The 25,754-nt window shown below is 38.9% G+C and overlaps 1 protein-coding gene across 4 annotated transcripts in view; it reads left to right on the top strand.

Moving 5' to 3' along the window:
• Nucleotides 1-25,754, top strand: part of SPECC1L (sperm antigen with calponin homology and coiled-coil domains 1 like) — a 116,141-nt gene that overhangs the window by 68,054 nt on the left and 22,333 nt on the right. For all 4 annotated transcript variants that reach the window (XM_034791631.1, XM_034791632.1, XM_034791633.1 and 1 more), the window contains 4 exons: nt 1,890-1,980; nt 5,798-5,881; nt 8,027-8,183; nt 15,846-15,948. In XM_034791631.1, coding sequence (XP_034647522.1) covers nt 1,890-1,980; nt 5,798-5,881; nt 8,027-8,183; nt 15,846-15,948 — 435 coding nt within the window. The remainder of the gene's footprint in view (nt 1-1,889; nt 1,981-5,797; nt 5,882-8,026; nt 8,184-15,845; nt 15,949-25,754) is intronic.

The raw sequence follows: 25,754 nt of genomic DNA, 5'->3' as shown, positions 1-25,754 counted from the left end.
TAATCTCCTGAAGATAAGGGGGCCGACTCATTTAGCCATCTTATCTTAGCATGGGCCAGATGGGAAACTGACAGGATGTTCATTTTAAACTCTTTAGTGGGCTGATCAAATAGTTAAATGTGAGAGGGACAAGGTAAGTAAATAATGAAGGTATACTATAACTTGGATTAGATATTTTGAAACCAAATATAATTTTCCAGGAAATAATGCAAATAATTTACAGAGGGAATCAGGAAAGACTAACAGCTGGTCTCAGTGAATGTAGAGTATGATTATCGAACTGTTCAACTACTGAAAGAATAGTGTGTGCATCCAGTGGGTGTGTTTTGACTTCATTGGAATATACTGCAGATTGACACTTCTGTAAACAAGGCAGATTCAGACCTGTAGTGGCGGAATGACAACATGCTGCATGCAAAATCCAGATTTCAGAATAAATATGTATTTCCACAATATAGCCTATTGGTTCCAAAAAAATAGTCCACACATGATTTGCATGCAATCGGTGGAACACTATCGGATCACACAATGCTGGCTTTCCTTCTTTTCAGAGAGTAAAGATTCATTACAGCTAAAAATATGTAAATGTTTACAAAGAAAAATACTAGGAAAGTAGTTGGTGTAGTTCCTCAATGATGATATCCAGGAGGCTGTGCTTGAAGGGAATATGAGGTCTCCCAAAGACAGTATATGGGACATGGTGGAGTCAACATATCAAAAAAATCAACATTAAAGTGCAGCTCTACTCTGAAAGTGAGAGTAGAAATGGCATTTTGGAGTTCCCCTGGTTTTTTTCAGTGAGTTTCCACGGGTGAAACTGGTTGGAATTTAGTAAATTCAGTTGAACAAGAAAAAAAATAAAATCCAGCTCAATTTTTGTTGAGTAGGATCTGTAAAGAGCAGTGAGAACTTACTTGTATCACTAAAAAGACGGGACATTGAATTCTCACAGGTCAAAAAATCTATTAAAATTGTGTCAATTTTACATAGTTACCTTTCAGAGTAGAACTGCAGTTCAGAGGACCTTCATATGGAAAATAATTAGATTGATATCATAAAGGTATGATAAATGTTTAACAAAGATATTTACTTTTAGCTGTTTGTAGAGTGCTTCAAATTAAATAGGTGGTAACAAAACCTAACTCATTCTGAATAAAAATCACTCTTTGATTCAGATTTCAGTTCCTTGGTGCCTGGAATGTCAAACCTACTATCATTTGGTAAATAAGACTTAGGGCTTGTCTACACATAGAAGTTGCACCGGTTTAACTAAAGTTGCAATATTAAACCCGTGCAGCTTTGTGTGGACTCTTTCCACATTTTATACACACAGCTGCATGGGTTTAATATTGCGACTTTAGTTAAACCGGTGCAATGTCTGTGTAGATCAGGTCTCAGGTAAAAAGTAATATTCAGGCCTTCTTTATATATCTCACAGAAGCAAAAATGAGAATGAATTCTCTTTGCATGTTGCCTTATACCAACCTGAACATATTTATGCCACATCTGACACTACTGTAAGGCCTGGTCTACATTGGGGGGAGGGATCGATCTAAGATACGCAACTTCAGCTATGAGAATAGCGTAGCTGAAGTCGACGTATCTTAGATCGACTTACTTCGCGTCCTCGCGGCGCAGGATCGACGGCCGCTGCTCCCCCATAGACTCCACTTCCACCTCTCACAGCAGTGGAGTTCCGGAGTTGACGGGGAGTGTGTTCGGGGATCGATTTATCATGTCTAGACGAGACAGATAAATCGATCCCCACTAGATCGATCACTGCCCACTGATCCGGGTAGATCTAGAGGTTACTTGCTTTACAGTCCATTTTGATGGTTCCTCTTTATCTTCAAATTAAATATGTTTTATATGATATCTTGCTATTTCAGAGGCATTCGATAAGTGGACCAATATCCTCCTCCAAACCCCTTACACCTTTGTCAGACAAAAGACCAAGCTATGCAGAAATCCCTGTTCAAGGTATGTATTCTACTTCATTAGCTTTACTTCTTGTAAAACTTATGCTACTATTGGCTTGTAATTGGTATCTTTAATATAAAGAGTAAAGTGGGTAGTGGTGCTTTCACCTTTTTTTTTATTGAGAAAAAATACAAATACTGAGCATGACTTGGACCCACAAAAACTAGGAATTTCAGAGAGGCTGAAACACAAAACCTTGGTTCATTTCAGTATATATGTTCGTTATCAAAAAGATGCATGTATGATGAGGAGAGAGACTAATTCTCATGAAATGTACATTTTTCCACTGCTGTTCAAGAATTGCTATCCCGAAGCAAATAATTCCTGGTACTTTTCTGAATGTAGTAGCTATTTGCACAGTTACTGTGTCTTTAAAAAATTGCTGCCAAAGTTTATTAAAAATATTCCATAGATAATCCCAGTTCAAAAGGTTGAGGGTATCCTGAGCATCTGTATATTTTTCTTTACTTTCCCTTATAAAGACCCTTGAAAGGATTCAGTTTTTGTTTGTATGGATTTCAATAACTACCTGTTTTGTTTCAGAGTGGTTTTAATTAAATTGAAATTATATTAATTATTCAGAACAGATTCATAAACGAAATCCTAATAGTCATATTTCATCATGACTTTTTCATTGTTAATTTGACATTAAAAAAATAGTTAGCTTTTTCTACAAATGCAACATGTAATTAACAGCAAATTGATTTGTGTGGAATGAACATTTACTGACATTGGCCAGTTTTACATGCAACTCTTCCAGGTCTGACTCGTGACAGTAGATGGCCTTTTTTATGAGCCACCTCGTTTCTGTCTCCTGAATGTGCAGCAATCAGCTTTTAGAAACTCTTCACTTATGCAGCTTGCGCCTGCTATTAAATTGTGATCATTCCTTTCATTTTCATTCTAACAACTTTAGCTTGTAATATATCAGAATTCTAATGTTTCACTATCAACAGCCTTGTCAATTACTGTAAGTACCATTCATTTTTATAGACTAGTACCACGCACAGGCTAGTACAGTGCGATTGGTTACCTCAGCCATTCCCAGCAGTGCATTCTTCACCCTAAACACTGGCTTCCTCCCATCAAATATTTGACACACTATATAATTAATATTTAAACGAAATTTCCAGGTGTGTATCTTCACTCATTAATTGTCTCATGGGTTATAGTTAAGGCTAAGATTTTGTCATGGTTATTTTTAGTAAAAGTCACGGACATGTCATGGACAATAAACAAAAATTCACGGAAGCTGTGACCTGTCTGTGACTTTTGCTGCTGCGGCTCCTTGGTTTTCAGTGGCAGGGAGCTGTGGGGTTCCCCCTCTGTCTGTGGCAGCTGGAAGCTGCATGGGGGCCTCCCTCCAAGGCAGCTGGGAGCTGAAGAGAGAAAACCGGACACTCACAGCCAGTCTCCCGAACTTTTGATCTCTGTTAGTGGAACACAGAGCTCCAATGTTCCCATATGTGTGTTTGGTAAATTGCTAAAAAAATATTTTAACAGGTTGTCTTGCCCATCTATGAATTCTGTAGAGTTGATGCTCATCTGGATTTTTGACAGAGCCATCCCATGTCCTGCTATCAGGATATGCATGCCTTTAAAAGTGTCAAAATGTATTGAAGTCAAATGCAAAGCCAGACCAACATGGCACTCATGACATGAAGTCATGCTACTTTGTCCCAGAGGACTATCCAAAGTCTTAAAAAGAGGACGTTTGTATGTACTTATTGTATTATTGTCCATGGTTTCAAGATTAAAAATACAGGGTATACCATCACATGTAAATGAATTACATTTTCTTTGCTATGTTATCAGTATTCAAGAAATGCTGCTTTGACAGCAAGACAGAAAACTGAATTAAGTTAACGAGTGTTGATATCTCTATTTCCTAATAGTTCCCTGTTCTGGTAACTTTGTTTTGTCTATCAAACTCTGTTCACAATGTGCCCTTCCTGTAAGAATGAATTGTTTTCGTATGCTGGGTGTAGCTGTCTGATTTATGCCTGTTTGGGAGCTTTTTTGTAGATGTTTTCTCAAGATAATCCCCATATGACTCCAAGCGGTATATTTCCTCTTTAACGATGTCTATATATGCCAGACTTCTTTCTGTACTTTTGTTGAATGCATATTGGGGTTATTTGCTCAGTAAAGTGGGGGGTTTAATTTTAGAATACTTTGATTTTTTTTTTTAAGTAAAATTGAAATGCCTTACCAAGTAAATGATTTAGCATCTTAAATTGTTGTAATAGAATACATGGGTAGAGATAAGCATTAGAAATATATACATTCTCAAAGTAATCCGAAAGGCTTGTTGCCTGCCAGGACCTGTGTTCAGAGTTCTTTGTTTCTCCTGTAAGAGTTAATAACCTTAATATATTAAGTGCTCATAAAGGCAGCTGCATTCTTTACATTGTTTTATGCGTATAATATAATCAGCTTGTACCAGAGAGAGACAAAATTCTGAACACTAGGCATGGTAGGTAAGAAATCTGTTTACTTTTTAAATGTATATATTTGTATTTTTTACATCTGTCTATGTTGCTTATATACCAATTTCTGTTAATGAATTAGGTTCATTTATATTTTTTAAGCATTTCTGTTAATTTTTCTTCAAAAAATTACTGCCTCTTTGGATTTTATGTACTTATTAACTATATATTGCAGTATAACTCTTTAAGCAGATGCCTTTTGTATACTCATTATTTTAAAGAATTTGATTTAAAAATTATTTTTTAATCTAAAAATTAGATCAAAATAGGTCTTATGTTTACACAAAATCCTATTTTATTGCTAGATTTATCTTATTAAAAATTAATTTTTCATTGCTTCTGCACACTGGAAGTCAGTCTTTCATCATTTTAGCATTTAAAGCAGTTTCTTGCTATTATGCATGGAATGATAAAAGACTGTTACAACAACAATGGATTTGAACTCCATAGATAGGGCCCTGCCAAATTCACAGTCCATTTTAGTCAATTTTGTGGTAATATTTTAAAAATTGCAAATTTCATTATTTCAGATATTTAAATCTGAAATTTCAGTGTTGTAATTGTAGGGGTCCTGACCCAAAAAGGAATGGGGGGGGGGTCACAAGGTTACTGTAGGGGGGTTGTGATACTGCTACCCTTACTTCTGCATTGCTGTTGGTGGGCGCTGCTTTCAGAGCTGGGCACCTGGCCAACAGCGACAACCATCTGGCTGCCCAGCTCTGAAGGCAGCTCAGAAGTAAGGGTGGCAATACCGTGACCCTCCCCCCCCCCAAAAAAAAAATAACCTTGCAAACCCTCCCTTCCCCCCACACAATCCCTTTTTGGGTCAGGACACCCATTTTGAGAAATGCTGGTCTCCCCCATGAAATCTGTGTAGTGCAGGGTAAAAGCACACAAAAGACCAGATTTCATGGTCCGTGACGTGTTTTTCATGCCTGTGAATTTGGTAGGGCCCTATCCATAGAGGATGACAACAATCTACTTTAGTAGCACCTCCAACTTCCTGACTTATGGAGTAGTTTTGGCATGTACTAAGACAGAGTTTCTTGCCCAGCCTTGTGTTTACAAGCTTCATTATAACAAATCATAGCAGCAGTCTACTGAGGGGTGTTGTGGGGGGATGGGTAGGATGGCTCCATGGTGAACTCTATGGTAACGGACAAACCTTCGGCCTCCTTCTAGGCAGACATATAATCAATTATCTGTCACGGTAAGCTAGATGAACCGATTCTATCATTCATAAATGACGATCACAGTCTCTGCACTAATCACATCCCTACAACTGAAATCTGCATTAGTGTCGCATCTGTTTTTTTTCTCCTGAGCAGAACATTTGTTGAGAACTTCCTCTACCAGCAGACCAGCCTCATTGCCAAGAGTACCTGCCATGGAAAATGCCAAATCTATTTCAGGTAATAACGTATCTAGTTGCCTGATAAAAGCAGGAACCCTCTGTTTTCAGTGCTGTAGTTACATGCCCAATCTACTATTTTTAAAGAGAATTTCTGTCTTCTGACTGATAGATTCTACAACCACTTATCAATTGATGTATGCAAGCACCACTTGTTTGTTTGGAATTGTTTACTTTTAAATGTCAAAATGTAATCTTGCCTTTATACTTGAAAATAACATAAAAGCCCTTGATAAAACATTCTCACCTATTAGATTAAACAGAACTGAGCAGCTTAACTCTGTGGAACAATTTCCTCCTGTGGCATATTTTAATAGTTGTATGTATACACTAGAACCAAGATTCATGCATGACTCATCTTCAGCCATCCAGGAAATGGGTATTGCTCTATAACCTTTCTTCTCAATGTTGCACAGAATTTTGACTTGTAAGGTACACAGAAATGTGTGTTACGAGTTTTTATCTTTTATCTTTTGGATACAGGTTTTTTAAGTGATAAAACAATGGCAGTACACTCAGACTTCTGCCTTATCTAGCTAATTTAATAGATAGCAGTTTAATATGCCTTTAATTATTCTTTTTCAGTTATATACAGGTCTTCTCCCATTGCAAAAAATTCCATCCAGCTTATTTGTTTTAAAAATGAGACTGCTAGGTTTTGTGGTAGCATATTATCATACATTAATACATGAAATGGTTACTATAAAGCATTTAAACATACTCCTTTATATGTCACTCTCCAAAATTTGTGCTAACCATATAGGGGAAGTGAATGTGTTTGTAATTAATCATTTTTAAAATATGCTTCCAAAACTGAAAATATTTACATGAGCCACCAGTATCAGTGTCATTTAGTTTATATAGAAAGTCAAATCCATGCTAATTTGAAGTAAAAATAAAACAGCAAAAAAAACCCAAATCCTAGATTTAATAAAAACAAACCTAAGCAAAATATAAAACCATGAACCTATTTCTAAATCCAGTGGATATTTTCAAACAAACCTTCCCATGCAATATGTGCAGCACATACGTTGCAGCACTGAGAATCTGGAAGTAGTTCAGAATACAAACAAAAAGTGGGTCTGAATATGTTCTTTTTACCATCCACGTTGAGAGAGAGATGTTGAAAATCAAGTAAATAGTATAAATGGTGAAAAGTACATAGTATTTTTAAATCTTTCAATCTTCTGACATAGGTAAGAAAATATATTTAAATCAGGATTTTTAGATGTCTAACCATCCAAAAGAGTGCTATTTTGTCATTTTTATTTTAATGTCTTCCTAATTTACTGTGTAAGGTATTTATAAATTAACATAGTCCCGGATACCAGTTGAAATTAAATCTCTCTGGAAGTATTTGGAGCATTTTGTATTTTTCTGTCTTGCACAGATGCAATCAGTAGCTTGTTTGCAGGTTTAGGAAGCAAAACTCAGCTTACCTACATTTATTTAACTCGAAAGTACTCTATATAGAGGAAGAACATGCTGCTACACAGCCATTCTGAGTTTTGACATACATTCAGGTTGTGGTGAAACGCAAACTGTTTGCCCTGTGGTAAATCACTATAGCTTTTTTCTGTGTAAAGTCACGGATTGTCTTGATCACTTTGTAATTAAAATCTTCATTAGGCAAACTTAATGGCAGTCCATACTGTTCTAGGGTGTTACATGTGTACTTTTCATTGTTAATAAGAATGTCCCTCTGACCACTGATAAGGTCAGCTGTCAAGCTAATAGGATTCCTTCTTCACATCATCTGACAACTTTCACTCAGGTGCCTGTTTTATTTTACTGAACTTTTAATATTTGAACAAATTATGAAAAAACCCAAAATTCTAACATCATAACTACTTTTGCATGGACCGTAAGAAAATATAATAGTTTGGTTTTATGTAATATCTCCCCTACTCAAGACATTCCAAGACTGTTAGAGAGATGGCATAAAGTCATCAACTCAGCAAATTGCCCTTGCTTCAGGTAAAATTTAATCATACAAAACTTTGGTAATTTTATCAATTTACCCCTTTCCTAAAACTCTTCATTAAGGGTGAAATATCAAGAATTACATGATATAGGCTTGTGTTTTTCTTCCTTTATGTGAGGTTATATATTTGGTTCTAGAGCGTTTGAATTTTCCCCCATTCAGTGTCTAGACGAAGTAGTGAAGAAATCAAACGGGACATTAGTGCACCTGATGGAGCATCTCCAGCTTCTCTCATGGCAATGGGAACCACCTCACCACAACTATCTCTCTCCTCCTCTCCTACAGCGTCTGTCACCCCTACAACACGAAATCGAATAAGGTACAACCCATTATTACACAGTGTGTTTTTAAACCAGTATTAATTTCAGAGCTGTGATACACCATATTATGCAAGCACAGAATTTAGTCCTAGCATTAAACACCAACGTTTGACTGTTATCTTTGCAATAATGCTCTTCAGTAACCTCTGGAACTTCGCATAGACTGTTTGTAGCACCATAAGGCACGGTGTCTTGGGAAGACAGGTCCCAGGCAACTTATGGCTTAATGGGTCAATATCCACACCTTAAAAACTCCACCAGGAAACCAACAGACAGCCAGGACAGATCACTGAGCTTTGAAGTCATGTGTTTGTAGTGAGAAACTACATTTAACAAGTGACCTGTAACATTCTGAACCAGCCTCAGTTTTGCGTTAATTTAAGATTTGGCAATATTGGCTCCATGTAGAGCGTGTGGCAAGGGTATAATTCATCCTACTGATGCTGATATTTTAATATGCTAGAAAGAACAGCACTCTTCTTTTATATGGTGGGATATCATGGGGAAAATATTCTTCACTTTTATAGTGTCTTCTATACAAGGACTCAAAACATTTTATAAATATCAAGTCCAGGGCCGGCTCTGGCTTTTTGGCCGCCCCAAGCAAAAAAAAGGGGGCGGCCAGAACGGCAAAGCAAAAAGCAAAAAAAAAAAAAAAAAACCCTGCGGCGCGAGTGCAGGGGGACCGGCTGGGCGGGGGAGGGAGCGGGCGGGAGAGAGAGAGAAGGGGGCGGCCAGGGCTACAGAGGGGGCGCTGCCTCTCCCGCTGAGCCGCCGCCTGCCGCGAGGGCTCTGCTCCAGTCAGCGGGGAGGGAAGGAAGAGGACTGCCCTGGTTCTCCGCGCCGCCGCCCCATACAGGGCAGCTGGAGCGGAACAAGAACAAAAAAACAAAAACAAAAAAAAGTGTCCGTGCCACCCTAGGATTGAGCGGAATGCCGCCTCCAACAATCTGCCGCCCCACTTGCTCAGCTGGTGCCTGGAGCCGGCCCTGATCAAGTCTTACAACACACATGTGAGCTAAGTACATTTCACAGGTTGGGAAACTTGTCCACAGAGGTTAAATGACTTTCCCAGGATCATCTGACAGTAAAACTTCTCATCGACAAATAAATAAATACATTATAACCCTGAGAAATTGTTTGCAGCTCTGGACGTTATCCAGAGCAATGATTTCACTGAGATTAGTTGAGGCGTACTTCATCAGACCAGACTTAGTCATTCATTGTGTGAAGTTCTATGCCTATGTAGAGTTTTTCCATTTAATTGACAGGTAATTTACAAATAACACTAAAGAAACACAGTTTATTGGCAATCCCACATTTCGATTTTGAGTAAGGGTAAAAATGTCACTAAGATTCGTGTAGAAACGTTAAAGTCTGAAGATTTACACCTGTACTGTTTGCAGACCAGAGGTTGCAATGAAAGCATGCAATTATGAATAAGGTATAGATGGAGAATGGCCATCACAATAGCACAACTGCTCTGTGTGAGTATGAAGTAGAGTGGTAGGCCCTGTAGGAAGAAAACCTGCTGCTATTAGAGCAGTGGATGGGCAGTACAGTAACTCCTCATTTAACGTTGTAGTTATGTTCCTGAAAAATACAACTTTGAATGAAACTATGTTAAGCAAATCCAATTTCCCCATACGAATTAATGTAAATGGGGGCGGGGTTAGGTTCCAGGGCAGCTTCCCCTACTCTGCCAGCACCAGGGGCGGGGGTTCAACCCTCATCCCGCCCACTCCACTCCTTCCCTCAAGCCCCCACCCTTGACCCGCCTCTTCTCCCCCGTCCCACCTCCCCCCCCTTTACTTCACACGCTGTGTCCTGGCTCCTCCCCCCCTTCTAAATGCCACAAGCCAGCTGATTGCCGGGTTACAGAGGGAGGGGGGAGGCGCGCAGAGTCCTCGCTCCTCCCCCCTCCCTCCTGCCTGGGGCAATCAGCTGGCTTGCAGCGTTTAGGAGGGAGGGGGAGCCTGTGTGCCGAGTCCTTGCTTTTCCCTCCTGCCTCCAGAACGCTGCAAGCCAGCTGATTGCTGTGGGCAGGGGGAGCAGGGGGAAGGCGCTGATCTGTGGGGTCTGCCAGCAAGCGGGAGGCGCTGGCGGCGGGGGGCATAGGGAGGCTGCCAGCTGTGGAGAAAGCAGGCAGCCAAACAACGTAAGAGTGGCACATTGCACAACTTTAAATGAGTATGTTCCCTAATTGATCAGCAACATAACAACGTTAAGCGGGACGACTTTAAGTGAGGAGTTACTGTATAATGAAAAATAGTTGCCCCATGGGAATCCTCTTCAGAAGAGAATTACTGTTGGGTTTTTAATATATTGTGTGTAGCTTGCAAAATTTTATTATAGGATGTAAAATAAGGATTTTAAGAAAATAAACCTTTGCAAATATACACAATAACTGTGGGCACATCCCTGGGCTCCAACTTGAAACCATAAATCAGTTCTTTGATTTGGAATACAGTTGGCCTAAGATATTCACTTTAAAATCTATAACAATCACAGTCCATTTCTTTTTGTCTCCCTACAATTCATTTTCATGTGTTTCCTTCCACACTGTTTTCATAACAGTAAGAACTTGATATAAACCATGTGCCTTACTGGAATTTGGGAACAAGCTGTTCAGTTCCTTCATGGCTACCCAGCACGTTTAACATGAAAAGAGAATTTTGACTCAGGTTTCTTATATGTTGTCACAAACCTTATAAGGAGTTATCTCCATTCTTTTCTTAAATTATAGTGGCATTGCATAATCTTCATTCTAGTGTGAAAACACAAACTCCAAATTAATTAACTTAAGCAAGAATGTGGGTTGCTAAAGCATGTGCTGATCTGGAGATATAAGAGAAAAGATAATTCCTTAACGCCCCAGTCTAGCAGCATAGAGTCATAGAAATGTAGGGCTGGAAGAGATCTCGAGAAGTAAAGCCTAGCCCCCTGCTTGCACTGAGGCAGGACCAAGTAAACCTAGACCGTCTCTGACAGGTGTTTGTTTAACCTGCTCTTAAAAACCTCCAATGATGGGTATTCCATAGTCTCCCTTGGAAACCTATTCTAGAGTTTAACTACCCTGCTAGTTAGAAGGGTTTTCCTAATATCTAACCTGAATCTGCAGATTAAGCCCATTACTTCTTATCCCACCTCCAGTGGATATGGAGAACAATTGATCACAGTCCTCTTTATAACAGCCCTCAACATATTTGAAGACTGTTAGCAGGTCCCTCCTCAGTCTGCTTTTCTCAAGACTAAACATGCTCAGTGGTTTAACCTTACCTCATAGGTCAGGTTTTCTAAACCTTTTATAGTTTTGTTGCTCTCCTCTGGACTCCATCAATATGTCCACATCTTTCCTAAAGTATGGCGCCTAGAATTGGACACAGTACTCTGTCTGAGGCCTCATCAGTGCAGAATAGAGTGAGACAATTACCTTCTGTCTCTTTTGACAGGTTTCAGAGTAGCAGCCGTGTTAGTCTGTATCCGCAAAAAGAATAGGAGTACTTGTGGCACCTTAGAGACTAACAAATTGCATCTGAAGAAGTGGGCTGTAGCCCACAAAAGCTTATGCTCAAATAAATTTTAGTCTCAAAGGTGCCACAAGTACTCCTGTTCTTCTGTCTCTTGTACACAACACTTCTGTTAATATAACCCAGAACGATATTGGCCTTTTTCGCAACTTCATCACATTGTTGCCTCATGTTCAATTTGTGATCCACTGTAACCCCCAGTACTACCACCTAACCAGTTATTCCCCATTTTGTAATTGGGCATTTGATTTTTCCTTCCTTAGCAAAGTACTTTGCACTTGTCTTCATTGAATTTCATCTTGTTGATTTCAGACCAGTTCTCCAATTGGTCAAGGTTGTTTTGAATTCTAATCCTGTCTTCTAAAGTGCTTGCAACCCCTCCCAGCTTGGTGTCATATGCAAGTTTTATAAGCATACTCTCCACTCTTATCCAAGTCACTAATGAAAATATTGAATAGTACCAAACCCAGGACTGACTCCTGCGAGACTCCACTAGATACGTCCTCCCAGTTTGACACTGAACCACTGATAACTGCACTTTGAATATGGTCTTTCAGCCAGTTGTACAACCATTTTACAGTAATTCAGCTAGCCACTTTTCCTTAGTTTGCCTATTCAGTTAAATATGACCCAGTATTTGAGTCTGATTCTGTTTGTCTTTTAGTTCTAAAATAAATAGTGTATATAAGAAAGTTGATTTCTTTAGTATAACTTTGTGAGATTGGCATTTATGTCTAAATATACTTATTTCTTTTCTTGTTTAGCATAAGTAGCTAACACGTTTCAAGGCACCATTCACTTTTCAAGGGGCCAGTTCACCTTGAGTGGTCCCTTGAAATGTGTTAACTATTTGTGCTAAACAATCTGTTCCACCTTGTATTTAGCTGTGACACTGAGTACCTTTCCCAAACCTGAAGAAGAGCTCTGTGTAAGCTTGAAAGATTGTCTCTCTCTCACCAACAGAAGTTGGTCCAATAAAAGATATGTCTCACTCATCTTGTCTCTCTAATACCAGTGTCTGGCATTTGAGTTGCCTGGTTCTGAACAACTTTGCATTAGGACTTGATATTACACTGACTATTCTAAAAAACTCTGATTTTCTTAAATATTTAATTTGACATTGGAACATAATCTTGTTTCATCTGAAGCCAGAGTTCATTGAACTATTACACAAAGTACGTGGCATCTGGAATTAAATTAGATAGTCATTCATGTAGAATAGTCATTTGTACTGAGGTATCAGTGCACATGTGCAAAGAAATTCTGTGAAATTCAGATGTCAAGATTTTTTTTTTCCAGCAATGCTTGCGAAATTGTTACATTTCAGGGGCTTGTCTACTGTAGCACTTCAGTGTAGATGCTATGTCAATGAAAGAATTTGTCCATCTACCTCATGCTGTTTACCCCAGGGATGTAGGTCAGTATAGCTACTTCTCTCATTCTTCACACCACTGAGAGATGTAGCTGTACTGATGTAAAATTCTAGTGTAAACCTGCAGACATAGGCCTGAAGTTCCACTGGAACACTGTTTCTTGCTGGGGTTGAAATGGCTGGTCCTAAAGAACTCAGAGGCAAGGATTAAGTAATTCGTATGAACTAGCTGTGTTTGGAAGGCGGGTGTCAGAAGGGGTAATTTTTTGTAGTACTGATGTGGGGACCTGAGAATCTTATTTAAATATGCATAGAATTATTTAAAAATAATCCTCCTTTACCATGCAGAATACTAGATAGCCATAGCATTATTTTTCTTCCAAATAGGGAACATTTGGATTAACTGCAAAATCTTTTGAAATATCCCTACCTCTGCTCATTAAGCTACTTAGAATGCATAACACCTCAGAGAATCATAGAAAATTAGGGTTGGAAGAGACCTCAGGAGGTCATCTAGTCCAACCCCCTGCTCAAAGCAGGACCAGCCCCAACTAAATCATTCCAGCCAGGGCTTTGTCAAGCCAGGTCTTAAAAACCTCTAAGGATGGAGATTCTACCATCTCCCTAGGTAACCCATTACAGTGCTTCATCACCCTTCTAGTGAAATAGTTTTTCCTAATATCTAACCTAGACCTCCCCCACTGCAACTTGAGACCATTGCTCCTTGTTCTGTCATCTGCCACCACTGAGAACAGCTTAGCTCCATCCTCTTTGGAACCCCCTTCAGGTTGTTGAAGACTGCTATCAAATCCCCCTTCACTTTTCTCTTCTGCAGACTAAATAAGCCCAGTTCCCTCATCCTCTCCTCATAAATCATGTGCCCCACTCCCCTAGTCATTGTTTGTTGCCCTCCACTGAACTCTCTCCAATTTGTCTACATCCTTTCTGTAGTGGGGGCCCCAAAACTGGACACAATACTCCAGATGTGTCCTCACCAGTGCTGAATAGAGGGGAATAATCACTTCCCTCAATCTGCTGGCAATGCTCCTACTAATACAGCACGATATGCCGTTAGCCTTCTTGGCAACAAGGGCACACTGCTGACTCATATCCAGCTTCTCGTCCACTGAAATCCTCAGGTTCTTTTCTTCAGAACTGCTGCTTAGCCAGTCTGTCGTCAACCTGTAGCCATGCATGGGATTCTTCTGTCCTAAGTGCAGACTCTGCACTTGTCCTTGTTGAACCTCATCAGATTTCTTTTGGCCCAATCCTCCAATTTGTCTAGGTCACTTGGGACCCTATCCCTACTCTCTTGCATATCTACCTCTCCCCCCAGCTTAGTGTCATCCGCAAACTCAGGACAGACCCCTGGGTCACTCTGCTTGATACCTGCTGCCAACTAACATCAAGCCATTGAGCCTGACGAGCTAGCTAGCTTTCTATCCACTTTATAGTCCATTCATTCAATCCATACTTTTTTAACTTGCTGACAAGAATACTGTGGAAGACAGTATCAAAAGCTTTGCTAAAGTCAAGATATATCACATCCACCGTTTTTCCCATATTCACAGAGCCAGTTATCTCATCATAGAAGGCAAAGAGGTTCGTCAGGCATGACTTGCCCTTGGTGAATCCATGTTGACTGATCACCTTCCTCTCCTCCAAGTGCTTCAAAATGGATTTCTTGAGGCCCTGCTCTGATTTTTCTACCTAGCCCTTTTAGTTGCATAAGAAACCCTTTATTACAGAAAGACTTACTGCAACTACAGAAATGTTAATTTCAGTAATAATACTATGAATGTAGCAGTTTTTATTTTGAGCAAAGTGATTTTTAGTCTAATAAAACTGATATTTATAATTCAAAATTGTTATGAAAACATACCACCCCAGGAACACTTTTCTCTCCTGATCTTTATCGTAAGGAAAAAATTAATATTTCCTTTCCCCCAAAAAAACCCTCCCTCCCTCTCTCTGGGTGAATGGGCAAACTCAATTTTTCAAGGCTTTCAGTATCCTTATTTGTCTTATTAATAAATATACCAAAAATTATGCATTACTTATGGATACTTATGGGCCTATATGTATAATAGCGCTTATTGGGAATTGGACACCATTCCATTATAAGTAAGGTAAATAATAAAGATTGTTTGCATATAAAGTAGACCAGTGAGCATGTCCTTCCTACTGAAAGGTCCAGATCTTGGGACAAACAGTCTGTTAGCAGTAACTGAGTGCTATTAATATTCAAATTTCTTGCTGTTTCAAGGTTACATTCCTAATCAGCCATGAGATGCAAAAGAGATACCATCAGTTTGTTTTAAAACACAAATTAAAGTTGTTTAAATTAGCTTATAGTTCAGGTGGGTTGTAGAGTAGTCTAGCAGGTTAGCTTAATATTATGAACTCTTAGAAAAAAATCTTGTTTGTATATACAGGTCTAGAAAGGAGGCTTTAATTTAAAATAAATTAATCCTAAAGTAAGTGGTAACTGACTAACACCAGTGGTGAAAACGCCAAAAGGTCTTAATACAGTCACAATCAGTGTTTTTGTCTGATCATTATGCACAGTGATTGCCAGTGGAACAATTGATTTGATCCCACTTAACAGAGAAAATTTTGCAGGTTTAACTGGGTATATTCCTCCTTCAGACAGCATTTTGAGCCTCATTCTTCTCACTGGGATGAGTACTCACTTTCCTAACAGTTATTGCAAAAAGTGGCATGATATCAAAACTTCACTGTTTTTCCTCTACTCTCAGGGAAGAAAGAAAAGACCCTTTATCTGCTCTTGCAAGAGAATATGGAGGTTCCAAAAGAAATGCCTTGCTGAAGTGGTGTCAGAAGAAAACCGAAGGATATCAGGTAACTGCAAAGTTGTTTAATACTGCACACTCTTAACTACAACACATGAAAATCTGCCAAAGGCACAAACCAGACTGCTCCACAGTTCACTGCATAGATCGCAATGAAACTGGCATGTGCTGTACTTTCTTACAGGAACACATACTACAAGTCCTAACCTAACTAGCATGAATAGTTAATTAGTCACTTTTCAGCACAGTGCAAATGTTTTGTTTTGTTTTTTAGAGAGGCATCTGACCTTCCATTAAGGCACTTTTAAACAGCTATCATACATATTACACATTTGAAACTCAGATAAAGGAGTAATAATAATCCAGCTATTCAGAGGTCACTCTAGATTTTCATCTGACAAATACAGCTAATGTAACACTTTTGAGTTTAAAAGTAAATTATTAGTAAGTAAATAGTGAGGTTCTATGGGCTTGTCTACACTTAAAATGCACTCTGCCATAGCTCTTCATTGTAGACATTACCTATGCCAATGGGAGAGGGTCTCCATTGCGGTAGGTGATCCACCTCCCTGAGAGGCAGTAGTTATGTCAACAGAAGAATTCTTCTGTCAATCTAGCACTGTTTACATGGGGACTTGGATCAGCTTAATAATGCCGCTTAGGGGTGGACTTTTCACACCCCTGACTGACATAGCTAAACCAACCTAATTTTCTAGTGTAGGATGGGCCTAGGTGGAATCTTTCATTTAATATCACTGTTCACAGTGACAGATGTTGCTTATTTTTTGGAGATTGCATTGTTTCACATACACACTGTATTTGGTTTTCTACTGCATTTTCAGCTTTCTTTTCAATTAGTCCTAATGTTGTCAGAACCTGAAAGAACTAACAAGATAGTTCCCCACATTTCTCCTATGATTACATAATTTTTCAGAACAATAGAGGCTTTAGCAAATTGAACCAGGATGTTAAGAGTCTAGCCATGATGTATTTGTTTGGTTAATTGTATTGAAAGTGTTTTGAATTCCCAGCACAGGCCTCAGTTTAAACACTTCACTCTTTCAGTGACTTGAAATTCACAACACAGGAGGAAGCTGAAAGCCACGTAACAGGATGGTTGACCATCCATAGGAAAAGTCGTCTTTCAGTACAATAGAGAGTCTTGTGCTATAAACCCAAGGTGCCCCTCTCCCACTTCCTGTGGCACGTCTGTGATACCAAATTGTGCTATTTCTGAGTGTAAGTTTCTTTATGGAAATGGTCCTTCCTCCTCCCTTTTTTTAAAAGGCAGGATGTCAGATCTTTTTCTTTAAAGCCTGTAAGTCTAAATGGAAAAATATCTGAAGCTTGTTATCTCTAAATGAAAGATGCATCTGACAGCTTCCTTAATTTATCAGGACAAAGTTATAAAGTACTCAAGACCTTTCCTTCTCTGGCTGTGCACACAGACAAGGCCATCCTCTTGTTCACATTGACTAGCTGCTTATAGTCAATCTACATAGACCCTTGTAACCACTAACAGAAGGAGGGAGGGATGACACCTCATGTACTTGCCCTGACAGCTATTACGTGACTCTCTGCATGTGCTGCTGCTGCAGGACTATATCATCTCATGTCTCTGAGCTATATAAGCCTCTTTCTGAAGGAGCCAGACTAGTACTATTGGAATATATTAAGTTAACTATCGCAGAAGAATGTATTTTGTTTAGACATCCACATTTATCATTTCTCTTTAAATTGTTGTACTGTATTAAATTTGTTTTTCAAGATCCCCCTGAAATTCAATTCTGGTGTACATGTGGGGTGTTGCTGCTATGCTTTTTGTAATGCTATAAATGTATCCTGAATTGTGCTCACTCTGAGTAGAGATTATCCAGACATCTCAGCCCCATTATCAATACCTTATAAGTATTAGGGTCTCTCTGGGAAACAAAACCTTAAACTTTTACACCACCACCCCTTATGGAGAAAAGACCATTACATAGTAACTTAAAGATAAATAATGGATGGAGAGAATAAAAATAGTCTTTAAAAAACCTCCTAAAGAATACTACTTTGAATATTAGGACTGTAATATTAGCCCCACTTCTGAGCAAAAATTCCTTTCCCTCTATTGGTTCTGTTTGTTTTTTGTCCCTAAAGAAAACCCCAGCCTGATTTCACATCTTCTAAAAAGGGGGTATTTACAAGAATTTTTTGTCAAGTTGTGTCAGTTAGTGGGAGACTTTTAATAACAAGCCTAACCAAAAAAAAAAAAAAAAAGTTGGGAGGGATTTGAAAGGTGGGGGGGTAATAAAGCATAGAAATCAGTACAGCCATACGTCTACCCAAAAAAGGTAAAAAATTGTATTTAGGAAGGAGAAGCTCTGGATGTCCTGAAAAATTTAAAATGAATAGCACATACACCGCTACCTCAATATAACGCCACCCGATATAACACGAATCTGGATATAACGCGGTAAAGCAGTGCTCCGGGGGGGGCATGGCTGCGCAGTCCGGTCGATCAAAGCAAGTTCAATATAACATGGTTTCACCTATAACGTGGTAAGATTTTTTTTGGCTCCCGAGGACAGCGTTCTATCGAGGTAGAGGTGTATAAAGAGGGGATGTTTTAGTGAAGCCAAACAGCAAATGAGGCATTAACTTAAGGTGCGTGCTTCAACAGGAACATGAGGATCATCAGTTTATTTTCCTGATTCTCCCATCTATAATATAAAAAATGTATATTCTACATCAGGAATTTCCAGATTTGTCCAGAGACTTATAATTTTGTCAAGGATACAGATCCCAGAAGTTTATAACCCCCAGGTTGAAGGGGGGGGGGGGGACGGGGACGACGACTCTTAATTAGGTGTTCAGAAATGTTAAAAATCACTGTCTAGCATAATTAAAGTTGAAACAATTTTCAGTAACACATATACTCTAGATTAAAAGAATAAAACTTTCAAATATGATCCAATTTAGCTTCTAAATTGTGCTGAAGGTTTTAAACCATGATTTATAATGAAACAAAAACCTGTCTAGATCTCTTATCATACTGTGTAATTATTATTGCTTTCAACCTAACTGCATTATCTCAGTTTATAAGATTCCTTATTGCAGTGTCAAAGATCATGGTAGCACAGTATAATTAAACCAGACCATACTTTATCTGAAAACTGCTGCTGTTTCTGATTATGATGGAAAAATTAGAATGTTAGGCATAGTCTCTTCTGATTTAATTTTCATTTGTGTTGAATTAGTTATTGTGATAATGTAAAAGAGGGACTTTTAGTTCTTTTGTGTTCAATTAAAAGCATTAGCATAAGAGTAAAAGTGATTATTCAGACCCTATAAATCTGCATTTTCTTATTCTGTCACTGCTAACTTTAGGAGAGGTTTGTTCAGTCCAGCATCATAATGGTCAACAAAAATCTGCTTCTCCAATCTCATTCTCGCACCTTTTATACTTTTTCCCCTTTGAAACAGGTATAGTTTCTCCCATTAAATAAATATGGGCCAGAGCCCTCCAGGTTGTTAAGTTGATTGCCTGTAACTAGAGCAGGTATTGAAAGGGGATGTGTGTGTAAATATATAAATAAAATAACTGCAGCTGCTCACGTTTGGTAGAACCATAGATCCTGGCATAATTGTTGGGCATTTTTTGGTTTGGAAATATTTTATCTGTGAAGCCCCTGGGATGATTTGTCCCAGTAGAAGTGGAGAATGGTTGAGTTTGTGTATCTATAAACTGATGAACTAGACAAACTTAACCAGAAAAAAATAGCCAGATCCAGTCTTTATATTATTTTTTTATTTAAAGTGCCCATACAAAGGGTTCTAAGTACCCTGCCAATTACAAAAACAAAATCCAATGCAATCAGCTCGTCCTTTGTACCAAGCAGCAGCACATGGTCAAATACTAAAACCCTCACAGATCACTCTTCACATCCGTTCACCTCCCTCTCTTCAAAGGCCAGATGAAAGAACTAACCCCTGCAATATGCCCTGAAAGTATTCATAGAAAACAGGTTGGGCTGTTTCGTACCAGGGCAGGAGGATGTTCGAGTCCTGTGACTCTTACGGCGAATGTCTTACTAATATAGTTCCATTCTCGGAGTACAAAGAGTGGAGGAGAACTTTTTTGCCACTATGAAATTATTTTTGAGACTTTTAAAAAACATTTTTACTATCTGAGTAGAAGGTGGTAGAAACTTGCAGTTTGGTGGGATATAGTCTCTCATTTGCAGAGGTGCCTTTCTAATTTCAACCAAATCATAATAAATGTTCACAATAGAATAAAATGGTTTAAAAAACTTGTACATGCTGACACACTGTTTTGTGCCAGGAAGCGCATCATACTCCTATCTAGCAAGTAATTCCACATAATGGATTTTTAATTTGTCTTAAATAAAAACACTGTAGAAAGTGATGCATAGAAACTGTTAAAAGAACCTTTAGGGATCGAAAGGAAACACTCAAGTCAGGAAATGCCAATGTAAGATTGCCCTTCCAGTTTTAACTCTGCCTCTTTGTCAGTACAGTGTTAGTTTTTGGTAGGATCACATACTGTTTTATCCACGGTACCTCTATTTCATTCATTGAGTAGTGTGCAGTAATGATGGAAGGAGTGACACATTGAACAGAATAAAAACCATAACTGAACAGCTCTTATTCACTAAATCTTTTTTTTTTGCCAATAAAATTTGAATCCGTTTCTTACTGTCAGTTTGTTTTTGGAGATGAAAGAATTTACCTCCAGAAACATCATACAAAAAGTGGCAACCACTAGATCCCTGCAAGTGTGCTGCTGGAGGGAGTCCTCTTTAAGATGAGATGTAAAAAACGATGACTTGGCCATTTGCTGTCACTCTAGAGTCTATATCACTTTAGCAAGTACCATTTACATGAAAATTCCAGCTCTGATAAATGCATTTTGTTTATCCATAGTTCCCCCATCAGTTTCAATTAGAAGAAATTTTTTTCCATTTGCAATGTTTTTAGTGGTTCACAGTTTACCCCAGAGCTGGCAGAAGTGATCAATAGAAGTGATATCAGTGTATGGTTCGGGATGTTTCTTCTCATATGATCAGTAAAATACTTAATTGTTACACTTAAATCTTCATAAGTAGGTCTCAGAGTTAAGTCCTGTGGAGGAATGGGGCATTTTACAGCTCTCAGACCTGTTGTTCCAGGCTGCCTAAAGATTTTGGAAGACCATGTTCCATCTTACAATTTATTCACATTTAAAGTTTTTTCTTCAATTTTAAGGGCTAGAAATAGAATCTTTTTAATGAAAGCCTAGATTCTGGAGCACAGTTCTGAAGTGGATCTCTGACCTCAGAATACATGGAGCCTTGATAGCACACTTGTTAGCCAGTTAAATGTCCAGATACTGAATGTGATATTAATGTCTAATTCGGCCAAATAAGATAACAAAGGATAGCAGATGAGGTAGGCAAGTCCAGAGGTATCTGTAAGGAGGTCAACAATTACAGTGTGTGCAGTGCGCATAAGTTAATGTTACAATGAAGGCTTTAACTTCTAGCTTCCTTGACTGTTGTTTTTAAAAGCATAAATATTTATTAACATAATTGTATGTGGAAACTAGATACAAACTCTGTAATCCAGAAAGAGATTATAAACAATTTTAAACACAAAAAACTACATAGTCAGCACTCCACGGTATCTTGGGCCTTGTGTACATATGTCCCTGTCGCTACTAGCTTCTAAGGTATAGAAAATAATTAAGAATGTATGGATTCTTCAGTATTACTCTGTCACCAAAGCATCTCAGATGCAGGCAGAAGATGGCAGTCATTAACATTCCTTTATTTCCATTTTAGAAAAATAGCAATAGAAAAAGGCATACACGTTTTCCCTCTAAGTTCTATGACCCACATGTAAGAAGAAAGAAGAAAACAACATGTGCTTTCTCATCAAGATACTGTCTGTCTAGGTCAGATGTTAGGACTCACAAGTAGAATTAACAATAAAGTTTCTTGGATGTTACAATGGAGTGAGCAAACTGTTTCCTGTTTGAAAGGAATTCCTTTTCATGCTTAACATAGCAGCTTGTTAAAAAGCTTTCCCAGAATCTTCTTTCACAAGCTGTCCTGTGAATTTAGTGGTCTCCAAAATTTTGACAGCAAATTTCGTATCTATTCTCAGCAAGCTTATGTCTTTAAAACTCACTTCTCAGCTGGTCATTCTTTGACATTGTAAAGAGCATGCTGATTAGCATTTATTGCTGGTTCCTTTCTGCTATAGTTGAGAGAGGAGCTGTGCTCTTGTACCTGATTTGATGTATACCATACCAACTATTCCATCTCGTAACTCCCATTAACTTTGATACAAGATAGTGCTTTCAAATAATGTGGCATTATGCAGCTCAGCAAAAAAAAATAAACAAATGGATATTCTTTCTGATTGTATATCTAGTTCTTACTACTACACGTAGCAAGTACCCCATCTAGACAAGCAAACAAATTTTAATTTTTAGGCTCCATGAGTATCGGTATTTATTAATATTGACATATATTACTCAAGTATCAGAGGGGTAGCCGTGTTAGTCTGGATCTGTAAAAGCAGCAAAGAGTCCTGTGGCACCTTATAGACTAACCGACGTATTGGAGCATGAGCTTTCGTGAGTGAATACCCACTTCGTCGGATGTATCCGACAAAGTGGGTATTCACCCACGAAAGCTCATGCTCCAATACGTCGGTTAGTCTATAAGGTGCCACAGGACTCTTTGCTGCTTTTACATATATTACTGTAAGTATGCACACAAGTGATTTAAATGCATATTCTCTTCCAAGAACTTTACTTAAATAACAAACATAAACCCAGGAAAGCAGTTAGTTCTATATTCAAACAGGACACCCAGATTATATTTAATTTGCCCCAGTACAGACACCTACTGTCTTCCCTTCTTTGCCTGTAGAGTTTCAAAAGATGTACAGGTCTGTCGCATCTTACGCGCATTTAACATGCGCAATTTCAGCTTTACGCGGTCGGCAAAAACAAAAGAGAAAAATAACAATTTTAATACTGTACCTGTAGTGCGGGCGATTCCGCCCGCCATTGAACTCGATGTAATTTTGACTATACGCGGTTTTTGCTTTACGCGCTAACCGCGGAACGGAACCCCTGCGTAAGATGAGACAGACCTGTATTCCGTAATTATTAAATGTATTATCTTTCTGTGTGAGAGAGTTTGGCCCCAAGCGTGCTGCTTTGCAACACTAACCTTTCATCTTTTTTTGTTAATGTTCTAAATCCGTGACACATGAAATTTGTTTATAGTAATACTAATTCTGTGTACTGACAATTGGATAATTGCACGCAAAATGATGTTGGGTGCCATGAGAACCTTACAGGTTTGGGCTCTTAATAGGGTTTTGGGAATGATTGCCTCAGTATGCTATTCGTCTAATCAGGACACTGTAAAATTCTTCTCTGTGTATTGTGTGGACTGTAAAAAAAGGCTGCAGAGCAACTTGATCACTGTGCTATTCAGATTAAGGCATTCTAGGTTTTGTGGTCCGTGGTAAAATGAAGATGTGACTAGAGAAGATAGTCTAAGATTCTGACTCGGGACTACTGCAGGGGCAGAAATAGTTTTGTGTCTGGTATGACACCTAGAACACTGTGCATTAGAAACATGATGAAGTGGGGAGTGTAAACTAGTTGGGTTTATTTTTAAAATCTGTTTGTGTACAAGGGAAGTCTTTGGAACACTAAACTAGAATGTAAAATAGGGAAGAATGAAATGGGCAAAATTCTCTGTCAACATAAGGCTTTATTCAAATAAAAATATTTTAGGGTTTCACATAACTTTCCTTGGTCCTGGCTGGCTGAGTCATCAAAGTATTCAGACTGCCAAAACTCCACTCTCTGCATTTCCACTTACGATGTTCTAATCAAAAACTTCCGAAAAAAGAGACTACTCCTAATGGGTCTTGTCTCACCCAACTGGAGTGTAATGAGTCTTCGGCATGAAAAGAAACACCAGTGGGGTAGTTAATATTGTAATAGGGAAAGATAAGACAAACAATGGCTCTGACTTGGAATTTGCCTTCTTTCAGACTGCCTATCTGCTGCTTACTTTCATGGCAGATGGGAATAAGGTGATAACTGGGACTGCTCTGGATCCCAACAGTAATTTCCAGAAATGTTTGTTTCTGCTCCCCCTAATGTCTGCTTTTATTTAGGGATTGGGAGCCAACCACTCCCAACCGAGTAGAGATTGGATAACAGTTTGCATTAACTGCAGACTGTCACCCTTGCAGTATCCCAGTGCAAGACTGAACATGGAAAACAGACAAACTCAGGGACAGTTGTGAGGACTGACAGGCAAAAGAATCACATCAAGGTTTAGCAGCAGGCACTCCTGGCTGGAGTCTGAAATAAAAGGGTCTGGTGGTGATAGTTGAATCTGATCCCAGCAATGGAGGGAAGTGGTCCCAAGCATGAATAGCACCAGGTGGGAGAAGAGAGGAAGTTTTAGGGGTTGCAGCACCCAGGAGCCTAATGGATAATGTGCTGTTGGACCTGCAATGGGAACAGGTGGAAGCACAACTCAGAGGAATACAGGATTGATCAAGCTGTTGGTAAATGAAGTGTGGTGTCTTGCAGTCATTCTGGATGTGTCCGAGGAAGTTGGAAAATAAATCAAAAACCATAATGTACCTACCTGGTTGTTTGGTATTAAACATTGGTGAAAGGCCAAAAATTACTTCCTAACCTCTCTGGAAATTGTTTATGCTGTGAAGCATGAGATTGGATTTTCCCTTATTTTAACATATCTTGCAAAACTATATATGTTGGTCATAAAATTATTGAGCTCAGGTGGCATTGCTGGTTAATGTAGTAATGGGGTTTCTGAGCCTGTGCAGAGTTAGGTGTATACCACTGGCAAAGCTGTCATTTTTAAAATGAATCCTTGATTTCCAGTGCCCTATCACCAGCTCCCACAATGTGGGCAAAGGGGAATGGAGCCTTTGTCTTTTACTCATTCCCTTCCATCTCCTAAGTTAGGAGCCAAGTTCAGTTGTGTGTGGGAGTCTGGATGGTGCCTTGTCTCCCCTCGCCTATTTACACAGAGCTGGGTTCAGAAGACTAGCTGATGTGTAAGCATGTCCTCCCTCCTCTCCCCTTACCACACACACACACACACACACACACACACACACACACACACACACACAATCAAAGTATAGTTAGTATCTGTAGTCAAGTGAGACTGAAGACAGCTGTGGATATGTACTGAGGAAATAGTTTACCACGTTTCCTGCTTGGTTTGTAACTTGCAGCTATGAACTGTGTTGGATCCCCATGGTTTTTAGCCGTGGAGCTAGCCAAAAAGAGGCTATCACTGGATAACCTACTTAACATCAGTCTTTCATAAATAATGCTGTTCTGCTCCTTAAAAGTTATACAAGATACTATTACTTTTAAGCATACATAGGGCCGAAGGAGAAATGTGAGTGAGACCAGTCGCTGATTGCCTTTGCTGCAAATTTTAGAATTAGCACTATGTTAATGTGGTATTTTGTACATGTAAGATGATGTAGTTTAAAAATAGTTCTGTTGTTCATTTAACCAGTAAAATGCATTTATCCACAGGTGACCACACATTTTGCTTTTCATTCTTGTCGGAACAGCTTCCTGTCTCTTTCTGTGTGTGTGCTGCAGAGCAATGTTTCGCTTCAGTCAGACTGCTGCTTTGCCTTGTACCGTTAAACAGGAATTTTGGCTCACAATGGAAATGCTTGAAATTTAATTACTTACGAGAACCGCAGACCCATTGATTAGAAGCTTTTCAAATGTGATGTGCTATAAAAACTGTTACCTGTTTGAAATGTTAACTCATA

The sequence above is a fragment of the Trachemys scripta genome, chromosome 15, assembly GCF_013100865.1.
Source record: "Trachemys scripta elegans isolate TJP31775 chromosome 15, CAS_Tse_1.0, whole genome shotgun sequence".
In the NCBI taxonomy this organism is placed as follows: domain Eukaryota; kingdom Metazoa; phylum Chordata; order Testudines; family Emydidae; genus Trachemys; species Trachemys scripta.
The sequence above is the reverse complement of the archived record's forward strand: the minus strand, read 5'-3'. Positions and strand labels throughout refer to the sequence as shown.